Here is a 13,927-nt window from a genome sequence, read left to right on the forward strand (position 1 = left end):
TTATACAGAGAACTAGTGAGTAAACTTGAAGGCGTTTTATTAAAGCATTTTGTTGATTGCGCAAGCCGTAGGCCAAGCAACGACCAGATTCAGAGAAAGAAATTGATGAAGTAACAAATCGTGAAAGATTAAAATGCTCCCAGGGCCCTGTTTTGCTGCACTCTATTGATTGAAATTGCCTTTATAATGAAGGAAGCATCCGAGAGCAAATGACCCCCCTGCACAGTATCATCCGCGTTGAAAATGTGTACAGCCGTATGTGATGGCCTGCTAGACCATCTGTTTATTCACTGGAAGCATGAAGAAAAGCAACAACATAGCAACGTGCTGTTTCGCTGTATGGCACCCTTTCACGTGCACTTCTGGTCAGCTGCCACATGATTTGATGCGTAAAAACATGAACTGTAGTTAGCGGTTCAATCACTTTGCAACACACCTTACGCTTTTAACATAACCTTTACGTAAACCTTTCTGTTCTCATGGCTGATTAATCTTTCTTTTGTGCAAGTAGGTTAATCCCATTGGGGCAATAACACTAAAAGCAAGGATATAATAGTAGGAGGAAACACACAAGGCCGATTGGCGGGACAAAGTAGACGAGAGAGATAGGCTTTATTCAGATCGAAGAGGCCCGCCGTTCTATTCACAGGACTTGGTGCTTTCAATAAGAGAATTAGTGAAATCTTGCGAAGAGACGTAGCTGAAAGACAACTTACTAACACAAACGCGAATATATAATAAAAGGACAGAAATAAGGAAAATGAGACACGCACGCACAAAAGCAAGCACCTATTCACATACATGTACACAAACACGAACGCTAAATTCTGAAATATAAAGCAATATGGCAAATAAATATCTACCCAAGCGCGCAAGAAAACATCCACGCACATTTACAGAGACACGTGGGTACAGGTGTTAGGAATCAGTTCACAAGCTGCTTTCTCTAGCTTCTATGTTTTCATCGCGATAGCGTTAAGGAGCTCGTGTCACAGAAAAGCCGGTGTCGTCGGCGGCGTTGGCCGTGAGCGAAAATGGTGGGACGCAATTTATAAATAAAAACAACTTGCAAGATGGGCTGGGTGGGAATGAACCAGGGTCTCCGAAGTGTGAGTCGTAGACGCTACCAGTTAGCCATGATTTCGACACTTCAATGCGGGACAAAAGCACCTGTAGTGAATGTGGTGTTGCCTCAGAAACGCGCCGTAAAAACTTAAACTGCGCTGCATATCGGTTATAATGAGCATGTAAATTACAGAAGCCGCAGTTAAACGCGTAGCGAAGTATGCTTCCGCTACATTTCTTCTGCGCTTGGCGCGCACGCAGAGCCATCTTGCGGCAAACACAGTAGACCCCCTCGCAATGTACGGCGCTGCCCCGACACGTGGCACGCCACCCGCCCGCGCGATAAAGCCCCTTAAACTTCGGAAACTAGTGACTCTCCTCCTCCGCCTTCACTCCTTCACGTTTCTCCTCTCTTTCACGCTCCCTCATCGACCGTGGCGCCGCCTACACTGCTCGATCGTAGCAACGGCGCCAACATGCGCTCCTCGCCACTCCGTAGACGCTTCTCGAGGAAAAGTGGCGCTGATGCACGGCGCGAGGGCCCACGTGATGCTATTAGGCCAATAGCGACGCGGCGTGGGCCTCGGACAGAGCGCGCGAAGAGGAGACGGTATTCTTCAAAGCGTGGCAGTACTTTACGAAGTTTAAGGGGTTTTACCGCGCGACGCGGCTCCTCTCTCCGCCCACAGCGCAATTCCTAGGTGCAGCGTCCGATGCGGGACGCCTCTGACGTGATCGCTAAGCCGTAGTGCGTCTGGTGGCAAAGCGTCCCCTGCGATGGGTGCCCGGCTGCTGGCGAGGAGTCATGCGTCCGCGTGGCGCTCCCAAGCGAGATAGAGGACGATCCCATCGAGGCGTTAGCCCCATGATCGCGTCCGCCTTCATGGCGCGTCGCGGCCCGGCTGTCCATGCCGATAACGACGTTTGGCTCGGGTAGATCGTTTCTCTCTCCGAGACACCGAGTTCCTTGGTTCGTTGCGCTTGCTCAGGCGCACGTTTCGTCTTTGTGTGATTCAAGAGCATGCCGAGCGAATGAGTGGGCGGAGCAAACGGGGTGCGCTAACGCTTTCGCGTTCCACTCTTTAAGGTGAAGCTTAAGCGTCCTCCAATTTATTGTTATCTTTTTGCACCGTAGCGGTAACATAGTCATAAAAATTTATTGTAGCAACGTATGACGAGATTCAAAAAGCAGCGCAGAAATTTGTGCTTTTTCGAGTGCTGGCAGCACCACATTTACATGATTATGTCACAGCAGGCATTATGCACCTGGCGCGTGCAGTGAGCAAAGAGTACTAAGCTACACAGCGATGTAAAACTTAAGCCAAGCTCCCTTGCAAAGGCACCAGATTAAGGGTCATAATTTTATGTGACTTGGTACTGGGGCTGGCATTAGGGGAACAAAGACCGCGACCAAACATATGGTCGTTACTAATTCAATGACATTCGCTCGAGCAGCGGGTGTTAGTTTCTTATTGTTAGCCCTGGTGGACAGAAATCAGTCGATGTTGCTACAGAATGCTCGACCGACGCTGCTAAACACCTGGCTATATTATAACACCACTTACAACGATCATTTGCGCACTCAGCTGGCAGAAACGAATCCTTACGTTAAAGGTTGCTTTCTGAAATATTTTCTCTTGAGATACTGGTCCGTTTGTTTTATCCGCGTACCCTTTTCTCATTTCTCTCGAGAATGTTCTTGCTCCATCCCTTCACCACCTCCGACGATAAACACAGCGTAACACTACGCGAGCGCACCCGCAGTTTACCACACTGTGGCAAGCAATGCTCGTCGTAACTTCAATTTGGAGCAAAACAATACACCATGGAACAAGCACCCACGATGTTGGTTATGCAGCGGTGAGTCGCCACGCGATACTCTTTTCAGGCGAATCGTTGCGCAATCTTCCTTTGCCGGATCACGGCTCAGAACAAACGCGCGAGGCATAAATGGGGCATCGTATGCACGCGATAAAATTATGTGTGGCTCGGCTATCGCATACACCAGAAACCGGCGGAGCTGGGGAAAGACCAGGGGTGCGATCTTGTACGCGTTCCAAAATCGAACGGAGGCGGTCCGTTCTTTACGTCACGAAATAGGCTGTCCGTTCCGTTGCGCTCGTCCGATAGCAGACGACAGGGACTGATTGACAGCAGATATCACGTCACAATTGACGCCGTGGCCTTCGTCGCGGTTTAAATTGACCAATCATGTGCGGCTCGGTGGAACGGACCGTCTCCGTTCTATTTTGGAACGCGTACAAGATCGCACCCCAGCAAAGTAGTGTCAAACCCCACGCTTAGTCTATATTTTGCTGCACTTCCCCCAGGTCCACTGGTCTCTGGTGTTTGCGATAGCAGAGCCACGCATGACTTTTTTTTCACTGCGGGAAAGAGGACCGCCGAAGCGAACGCGCTTGTTTTCATCGGAGTGCAATGTCGTCACACCACCTGTGTCCCCACCTCACCGCTCCTTCTCCCTCACTAGGCTCCACCCAAAGCCGCGTCGCCATGTTGTAGGATGCTTTTTTTTTTGTACTCTGCTTTCACTCTCTCTTACCTCTCTCCGCCAGCTCGGGGAAGCTGCGGACATTAAGAGAAACCGAGCGAGGTTCTAACAGCTTGATTGTGATATTTCCGGCACGATAGACCACCACAAATAGTTTGGAAATTCACTGCGACAAGAGCCAGAATAGGTACTGCCGGAGTCAATCTTTCCTCCAACAATTTGCTACCTTCCTGCTTTTTTTACTTTTTCTTTCTTTTACTTTTTACTTCTTTTTTACTTACGCCAGGTAGTGACCGCGGATCGCGATCATGAGACTGAAATAATCAGAAAAATAAGAATGGGCTAGGGTGCGTTTGGCAGACATTCTCATATCGTCAGCAGCAGGTTGCCATTATCCCTCAAGAGAAAAGTATGTAACAGCTGTGTCTTACCAGTACTCACGTACGGGACAGAAACCTGGAGGCTTACCAAAAGGGCTCTACTTAAATTGAGGATGACGCAACGAGCAATGGAAAGAAGAATGATGGCTGTAACGTTAAGGGATAAGAAAAGAGCAGATTGGGTGAGGGAACAAACGCGAGTTAATGACATCTTAGTTGAAATCAAGAAAAAGAAATGGGCATGGGCAGGGCATGTAATGAGGAGCGAAGATAACCGATGGTCATTAAGGGTTACGGACGGGATTCCAAGATAAGGGAAGCATAGTAGGGGGCCGCAGGAAGTTAGGTGGGCGGATGAGATTAAGAAGTTTGCAGGGACGAAATGACTATAATTTGTACATGTCCGGGGTAGTTAGAGAAGTATGGGAGAGGCATTTGCCCTGCAGTGGGCTTAACCAGGCTGATGATGATGATGATGATGATGATGATTACGATGCTTATCTGGCGTCAGCGGTAGTAGTGTTCAAGCCCATGTATACTGCAAAACCTCGCTTGAAATGTGCAACGTGTAAAACTAGACTGTTATTGTTCTGCCCACACGTTCTTTGGCTGAGGCGCGTATATTTTGAAACCGGATTTGTAATTTCGTTACGCACTCGAAAATTCACGTTCATCGCTCCTGCAGATGTCACTAATTATCCCAATGCCGAAGTGCACCAACTCACGCCCGACATTCCATTCCCTCTATGACGGCTTTTGAGGCTTATGCCTCCTGCGGAAAAAAATCAAGTATGGTTATTTCATTTAGGGCAGCCAACTGAACGCGCGGTTATCTGAACGCTTCCGGCAGCCAACGTATACTCTGTACCGCGCACAGTAAGTAATGTAAAGTCTCAATAACAGTCCATCTCATAGACAAGGCCAGATGTAATTTGATAGATGCTGTTTCCAACTCCCCGCAAATTTTTGATGCATAACTATCGCACTATTTCAGCTGAGCGCCGCAGCCAAACAAAATAATGAGGTTTGTCAAAAAATATTTCATTAGGAGCACTGAAAAACCACGGTATGTAGCTGGTTGCTATGCGCAAACTTCTTGCTGGTAACCAAGCTGCTATTTTAGGATTTATAGCACGCGATGGTGGGACAAAAGTAGCAGACAGCACAATCACTATCAGCTGACGGATCGCTGGAGTAGTAAGCCCATTAAAAATACAATGTCACAAAAAACATGAGGCTAGAAAGTGGCGTGACAAGATCGTCAATCTTATTGGCGAGTTGCATGGTAAGCGTTATGCACAAAAACAAACTATGACTTATTTAAAGCGTTACACGGTTGCACGCCCAATACTGCGCGTGCTAACATTCAGTGCAAACACAGCGCTAGTGTTCTCCCAATCATTTTCTCTCCGTCTTTTTTCATTGTAAATCGTGAATATGTTCCAAGTCGCCGACTACAATGTTTTTAACACGATACTATTTCTAATTGTCGGTCTGTTTAAGGCCTTGTGCTGGTGATGGCCGTGTCCCAGTGACATAATTCATATATATTTGAATTACGCTTGAGTTTTAACAAGCATTACAGTAACGACCACGCTGAATAACAGGACTACGATAGGAAAGTGAATGTTATCTGGACACCCCCTAGGGTTCTCCAAAGATGTACGCAAGACTGCAGTATCAAAATATTTTAAGTGTTTCTTCCATAGTTCCTTGCTTAAAGCGAAGCTTTCTTTCGCTCTTCGTTCGACTTTTCTGCTGCTTGTGTCGCTGTCTTGCAGGCCGCGATGAGTGGTGGTTGAGAGCGCGCACATGCATGGCATTAGCATGGCACAGAGGAAAGGCGACGCGAGGAGTTCGTTTGCACCTTTTCGGATGGATGAATGGATGGACTGGTATCAGCGTCTCTATTCGGACGGGCCGTGGTTTGCGCCACCGAGCTCTTGTTATTATATTGCCTAATGTCCTACCTACGTTTAAAGAAAGGAAAAAAAAGGAAAATGGAAAAAAACCAACCAAGGATTCCCATCACCAAACTTTCTGAACTCCTATTCAGCACTTTGCTTCTGGACGCCTCCGTTGTTTGTCGTTTCCCTACTTCCGCCAACCTTCCAATATCGTCGACTCGCTACAGTGGTCTCTGGTGTTCTTTGGGCATCGCCACATTATGTCATTGACGGTTGTAATCATCCGTGATGCCACTCAAAAACACTGCAGAAAACTCCGCGCTTACCGTTAAACTAACGTGGACTTGCCAAGATAATAATAGAGAGGAGGTAGAGATCGAGAGTAAACAAACAAATTGGTAGAACCTTGGCAGAACCAACACAGTCACGAAACCAATGAGTTAAACTGTTCGCTCCCATGTCACATGCATTGAGGATGGCAGTAAATGAAAAAGGCAATTTAGGAAGGCCAGAAGCTGCTACTGCTCGACACAACAAAGGTTTCGAGGTACGGTACGGTACGTTTCTGCAATTTTCGACTATTAAACACTATGCAAGTTTGTCTAGCAGACAATTCACGCAGGGCGCGCAGACGCAACGCCACAATAAAGCACTGTAGTACCATGGCGGAAGTAGAGAAGAGGCCGAACGTCAAATCAACAATTATATTATGCCCGCAGTCGTAGCTCTGCGGCTATGACGTTGCTCGAGGTCTCGGATTCGATCCCGACCACGACAGCGGAATTTCGATGGGGGCGAAATACCGAAACGCTGGTGTAGATTTAGGCGCATTCCCCAGGGGGTCAAAATTAATACGGAGTTGTGCACTATGGCATGCCTCATAATCCGATGGTAGTTTTCGCACGTACAGCCTCAGAATTCTATTCAAGTTTAACACTTCTGTCACGATGCGATGAGCCTTGTGAGGCAATGACAATGGTATACTTCTCGAAGTTTAGGAACACTAGCGTGCAGCAACGCCTCAAGCAAACACGTGGTGTGATGATCTTTAATATCAACCCACCACTCTCGTTTTGCACTTAACGCTGAATAAATGAAACATTATTCGTCAACAGCACCACTAATTACCTTGAAAACATCCCTTACAGGGCGTACTAGACAGAGGGACCGAAAGAACGACGAAGACGAGACGCAGCGCTTGTCGTTCGTCGTTCTTTCGGTCCCTGTGTCTATGTGCGCGCTGCAAGTGATGTTTGTAATGGAATACCAACTGGACCCGTACCCAAACCCTAGCACAGAAAGCTTCATTTACACCGAATACTATATTGCGTGGGATCCGCATAATTTCTTTTTAATTTGGTGGCAAGCACAATGCAATATTTACGCATGTACTGTCTGTTATGTAGGATTTCCGTGCAGACTGGACTAACAACTCTGTAACTGTGCCACCGCTTTGTGTTTGTACTGTGACAGCTTTGAGTATGATTATTTTCTTTTTGTATTTTGTGATATTGCCTTTATACATTGTGAAACGGTCTGCCCTCTCCATATTTAATATTAAGTATGAAGTGCGCGTACTGCAAGTGCAAACTACAAAGTTAATATATCTAGCCATGCTTTTTCCCCGAGAAGGGCAGTGCTAACAAATTGTTGGCTAATTTGTTTATAATTTGTTTGGCTAATTGTTTATTATTTGGCTAATTTGTTTAAAATCTCAGAATCAGTGGTACAAGCCACCGGAATACAACTGCATATCATTCCCAGACAAACGGACTAACCGAGCGCCTTAATAAGACCCTCGCAGACATGATTTGCATCTATGTGGACGTAGAACATAAAAACTGGGATCAGATTTTGCCTTACGTTACTTTCACCTAGAATATCGCTCGACAAGAAACTGCTGGAATGACACCGTTCAGCTTGGTCCCCGGTCGCGAAGCCACGACAAAGCTGGATATTATGCTGCCGCAGGAGTCTGACGACATACCTACTGACGTTGACGATTTTACCCAGCGCGCCGAAGAAGCAAGACAGCTTGCCCACGTACGTATCTTCATTCAGCCACTCCAAGATGCGAAACGATACGATCTTGGATACAGGTGCGTTTTCTACACTACCGGCGACAAAGTATGGGTGTGGATACCCATACGCCGTCGTGGACTTTCCGAAAATCTCCTACGACGGTACTTTAGGCCGTACAGAGTGACCCGCCGCTTGAGCGACGTGAATTACGAGGTCGTTACTGACAGTGACATTAGTTCCAGTCGCCGCAAGTACTTGCCTCAAGTGGTGCATGTGGTGCGGAGGAAGCCGTACCTGTCGAACTAACTATTGTTTTTTGTTTCTTTCTTTTGCGTGTTTAACTCTGATCCGTTATACATCGCCCTCATACGCTTAAATTGAGCACCAGGATGATGCTTCCTTCGGAGGGACGCAAACGCCACTGCTGTACTCCGTTGAAAAGGAGGACAATGCGAATGTGCATGAGCATATTTGTGAAGGCGCAGTGAGGAAGAAGAAATCGTGGTTGCGCGCATAATGTCAACGGCGACCTGCTGCGGCGCCTCCTGCTCTACAGCCCCTGTTTCGACATTGCGACTATATATATATATATATATATATTGTAACAATCAGTTCAGGGAGTTCAGACACAACTATTTGTTGTGGGCTAACTTTTGCCCTGGGGGTAAATAAAAAAATTGGAGGACGCTTAAGCTTCGCCTTCAAGAGTGGAACGCGACAGCGTTCCCGTCGACCCACCAAAGGGTGTAAGACAATGGGCTACGGCGCAGCGACTACGCGCCCCGCATCGGACGCGGTGAGCGTCGAGCAACGCAGCGTTCGGCGCGACAACGAAATGTGCGCCTGAGCAAGGGACGCACGCCTGAGCCTTAGAAACAGCTTGTTTCTAAGGCAACACCGCGTTCACTAGAGGCGCTTTTGTACCGCTTTGAAGCATCGAACTCGTGGCTCAGTGGTAACGTCTCCGTCTCACACTCCGGAGACCCTGGTTCGATTCCCACCCAGCCCATCTTGGAAGTTGCTCTTTATTTATGAAGCGCCTGCCGTGATTTATCGCTCACGGCCAACGCCGCGGACGCCGACGCCGACACCGACACCGACACCGGCTTTTCTGCGACACGAGCTCCTTAACGCTATCGCGTTAAAAAGACTGCCGCGTTCTAAACAGGAGATCAGGAATGCCTTCTTCTTCTTCTCTCTCGAGCGTCTCTTCACCTCTTCTTGTAGACGCCGACAACGGCCACCTACGATGCGAGTGCGTGCGGCGAAAACACGTGTCATTATTTCGTCGTCTTTTCCTCCAATACGTTGTTGTCCTCTTGAGGGCCGCACGAACCTACGCGCGTTGTTTAAAGATGTTTCTGCATTGCATCCTTATCCCCCCTCCAAAACGCATCGTCCCGATGCATACATCGACGAAATTGTTCACAAGCTGTTGTCCATACTAAATTGGTATACGGCACAGAGTAGATGTTTGGTAGAATATTGACTGCCTGTCATAATATGGCTTCAGTCTGACCACATGTACAGTTGCTGTGGGACGCCGGCATCGTGGTGACCTCACATGTCCTTCTGGCGTGACTTCGTAGTTCAAGGAGCTGATGCAGCGAAGCACTCGGTAAGGGCCGAAATAACGGCGCAAAAGCTATTCGGACAGGCTGCGTGTCCGTACGGGAGTCTACGCCCATACTCTGTTGCCTGGTGCATACTCGACTTCCCTTCACCGCAAGTTGTATCGGTCCGCGTCGATTCGCTGCGTTTGTTAAATGCGATGTCGCTCCAGCTCACGTGCATCTTCGGCCCTCTGTGTAAAGTCGCTGATGTCAGGGTTTTGTTCTGCACTGTCGCTGACAGGCAGCGTTGCATCCAAGGGTGTGGTAACTGTGTGACCAAATACATGCTGGAATGGCGTTACTTGAGGGGTCCCTTGCAATGCGGTATTGTAGGCGAATGTTGCATAGAGTAGTATCTTGTCCCATGTACGGTGCTCCAAGTCTACGTAAAGCGACAACATATCGGTCAGCGTCCTGTTGAATCGCTCGGTTAGCCCATTTGTTTGAGGGTGATAGGCAGTTGTTTTCCTGTGGGTGGTATGAGTCAGTGTCATAATGGATAGCGTCAAATCGGCTGTGAACGAAGTTCCTCGGCCCGTGATAATATATATATATATATATATATATAAATGAAAGAAGAATGAGAACCAAGGGGCTCGATTCCCCTTCTCTCGTATATTCAACGCGAGGGTGTCGTTCGCGCAGCCTTATTTAACATGCGAGTGTTAAAAAAAAGGGCAAAAAGGGATGTTCCACATCCACCCACCATGGCTCTGAGTGGTGCTGGCTAACACTCCTAAGGCTAGATCTAGCAAACATAGATACCGAACTTAGTGTCCGAACTGATAGGCGTCGCCGTAGTACAATTTTTAGTGTAAAGCACGCATAATGCCGAGGGTCTGGGTTCAGCTCCCACCGGCGACAAGGTATCTTTTCGTCCACTTCCATTTCCCTTTTCTTCATTATTTTCTATGTTCCAATTTGAACCACAATTAATTTCTCCGATGCTTTCCTTAGCTTCATTGTCTGTTCGCTGTTCTAACGGATCAGCGGGTCAAGCGCGTCGGATTTTTCACATGAGTCATCGAATGTTCTAGAGCAATCGCTGGCGCCCACGTGTCTTTCAGAAAGCACCACATAATTCCCTTTTTGCATACAATGAGATTACACAAAGTTCGGTGGCAACAGACAGTGGATAGAACTATCGATAACTGTCGAGAAACTGCCGATACATGCGGGCGCGGCCTGCGCTGAGCGATAACATCGGTTAGACCGTGAAAATGGTCAGGCGATGAAGACAAAGAAGTACACGTGTCAATATATATATATATATATATATATATATATATATATATATATATATATATATATATATATATATATATATATATATATATATATATATATATATATGTGTGTGTGTGTGTGTGTGTGTGTGTGTGTGTGTGTGTGTGTGTCTTCTACAGTTTATCACGTTTGCCAGTGCCAGGTTTTTCTTGGGTGCGTTAAAAGACTGATTGATTAATTAAATGATTGATTGCTTGATTGATTCTACGAATTCTTTTTTTCAGAGTTCTGTCACGAATGCGAAAAGAAATGACATCATTACAATAAGGGAACGAAACGCCCAAACCTCATCGACAACTGAAGCATTTCTTTGAATTTATGCAATTGAGATAAGTGTACTCTTGTCCAACAAATCAGCGATAACGTTTCTTTCCACTGCAGCCAAGGACAAACGCCACATGGCGGCTGGGATTGTCGCGAAATATATACAGGGTTTTTCTACTGACTTTTGTTGTGATTGTCATTATCTTCGTTGTTCTTGTTTCGTTGACCTGTAGCCCAATAGGATGCGCCTAGAAGCCTAAAATTGCGAAATAGACGGGTAAGCCTGCGGAATCTATAAAGTACATGAGACCTTCGACATAAGTGTTTGAGTTCCTCCATGTATTTTATCCGTCTGGGTCGACTGTATGCAACCTTGCCTAGGAAAGATCGCTATCTTCTAGCATTTACTGACAGGTCTAGAGCTGGCTCACATCCACCTGGTCAGCCGTGGCCGAGCAATGCCGCCATGCTTGAGAAATTCTTTTCCGGCCCTCTTCCCAGGATGTGATGATCGCCAGAGTGACATCGCGCTCAGACCCCGTGTGCGCGTCATCACCACTAGCTGTATCCGGGGAAAAATAGGGCGTTAATCGAATGCTACACGGTGGTATGAAGGCTCGCGCGCTTGCTCGCTTCCTAGCCTTCAAGACCACGAGCGTGATATAGGTTTCCATGGGGAGAACACTACTACTGCGAGTCTGAGATTGGCTTGCCCACACAGTAGTCTCATGAGCAGCTATATATTAACTTATGCAGAGCTATGACCCTGAATCCAGTCCATTAGAACTGTATCCAGCAAGTGGTCTTGCTGTGCGCGAATCTACTGTACTAAGGAATTTACTGCTAAGGAATTTCACAACGAAGCTGTATATGGGTACGTTCTGGAAAGAATTTCTTGCGTCTATCAAGCCGTGTAGGTCCAAAATTTCTCCCCATGCAGAGGTCAATCACGAAGATAGTGCAATACCGGGCCGACACGCGGCAGAGGTAAAGAAGGCTTTAAATTGGCATGAACCGCTGTTGGGCTTGGCAAAATAACATAGTTCGCAGGTAGCGCGCCCTACTGTGAACATCTAGGCCAAGTTTTGCTGTCGTACGCGGTGCGTGGCGCTCGCATGGGGATTGCAAAGTCACCTTTCTCTCAAACGCTCTCTTTTCAGCAGCAGGCCCTGTCCTCACTCTCTTCTAGACGCCCTATTCGAAATCGGACGCGCTATTTCGTCATTCCCGTAGACGGCTGCTATTGGCCGATGGCTGACACCAAGCTTCGGTCGGCTACATGGCGTGGATACCACGGCCGCCGCGGGGTGCCGCCCCGAGTCCACTGGCTAAGCGCAATGCGGCTCGCTGAGAACAACCGCGCTTGACGTAGGCTTAGCGCGTTGTAGGCACCAAAGGCGTAAGTCGTGGCGCCTACGTTAACATCAAAAATGAAATTTGAACTGCGTGCCACGCTGAGATTTAGAAGGCGGAGCGTTGTACATACGCCCCACTGCGTCGTAGCCTTCGCAGTGCAAGGTACCGAAGAAGGAACGGGAGCACAGCGGAGACCGCGTTTGAATGCGATGCGTTCAGCAGAAGCTGAATTATTGGAAGTACTTTTTGCGGCGGGTGTTTATGAAATAGCTTGATTCCACCTCAAGTGCCTCCATCCACTTCGATAAAAAGTTCTTCAGGGCCCATTTAAGCACTCCGCTAACTTGCAAAGATAAGTTTAATATCTTGGGTACAAATGTAACCCGTAGCAGATATTAAGCTAAGAACAGATACTACACTTTCACCCGCGTCGGCGATGTGTACGTTCGCACTGCCCTCTCTGTGTCGGCGTTCTAAGTGCTTGCGTATCTCCTTTCCTTCCGCTCTCTCGTGGTGGCGGTCCCGTAAGCGTGCTGACCGCCAGGACATCGCAGTAACGGCCACGTTCCAGAGCAGGTACGTGAGGAAACAATTTTGCGTGGACTGTGTTGTGTGTGGCGGCTTGTAGTTTTCGCGTGACCTCACAATCATTACTGCATTGCGGGACGTCGACGAATGCGCGATTGCGTTGGCTACGGCGAAGCAATGTGTGCCGTCGGAGTGCGGTGAAGTGTGTGTCTGTTCTGCGGGCCGGAATTCGTTAGTTAAAGATGTGGTGCCGAGTTTTGCAACAATAACCGGGCATGTATACCCCCAGTGCCTCATCATCTTCCGAGGCTCGACATCGTGGAGGAGCGGCTAGTCGCGCCTCGCCTTCCGTTTATATGCATATAGCGTTTGACGCATGGCAATGGACAGTTCTCCATTAAGGGGCCCACATGCACAGCTGCTCATGCACGTCCACAGAGTGGAATGGTACGGAATTTTTTCACCTGCTTGTGTGAGTTGCTCGACGGCGTGTCTTGAATCGGTGTATAGGTGATAACATGAGACACCGCCGCATTTTTTAACGCTGCTGGGATGGCTACTTAAATTTCTTGTAAGTGTAATAAAAAAGGTGGCGTATGGGATGCACAAAGCATCTTCGCCTCGTCGAAGTGAGGACGCACAACACTTAAAGCTGTGCAGCTCTCCGTTAGGAGGAAAGTCTAAAATCGCATATTCCACTCTGAAAATGAGTTTAAAGCACAAAACGCTTACCTTCCCATTTTTCTCTGAGCCTTGTCCTCTATCCACAAAAATAAAGGAAAATGTACAGGCGCCCAAATCTTTAACTGGCGCGCGCGAGCGGCGACTTTTCCGTGCGTCAGCGCCGTATGACGGGGCGCGGCTGCAAAGAGTCTGAGGCTGAGCGCATGCGGACAAAGCGCGCTCAGCTGGGCCCATCGTCTGCTAAGCTGTTTCCAGCCTCGCCCCGTCATACGGCGCTGACGCACGGAAAAGTCGCCGCTCGCGCACGCCAGT

General features: G+C 47.9%; 1 protein-coding gene across 1 annotated transcript in view; it reads left to right on the top strand.

The window, feature by feature from the left end:
* LOC142563440 (sodium-coupled monocarboxylate transporter 1-like) overlaps positions 1–9,464 on the top strand; it is a 113,147-nt gene extending 103,683 nt beyond the window's left edge. Inside the window, exons 11-12 of the mRNA XM_075673994.1 lie at positions 7,740–7,904; positions 9,414–9,464. Coding sequence (XP_075530109.1) covers positions 7,740–7,904; positions 9,414–9,464 — 216 coding nt within the window. The remainder of the gene's footprint in view (positions 1–7,739; positions 7,905–9,413) is intronic.
* Positions 9,465–13,927: the final 4,463 nt, after the last annotated feature.

Source organism: Dermacentor variabilis, chromosome 11, assembly GCF_050947875.1.
Source record: "Dermacentor variabilis isolate Ectoservices chromosome 11, ASM5094787v1, whole genome shotgun sequence".
In the NCBI taxonomy this organism is placed as follows: domain Eukaryota; kingdom Metazoa; phylum Arthropoda; class Arachnida; order Ixodida; family Ixodidae; genus Dermacentor; species Dermacentor variabilis.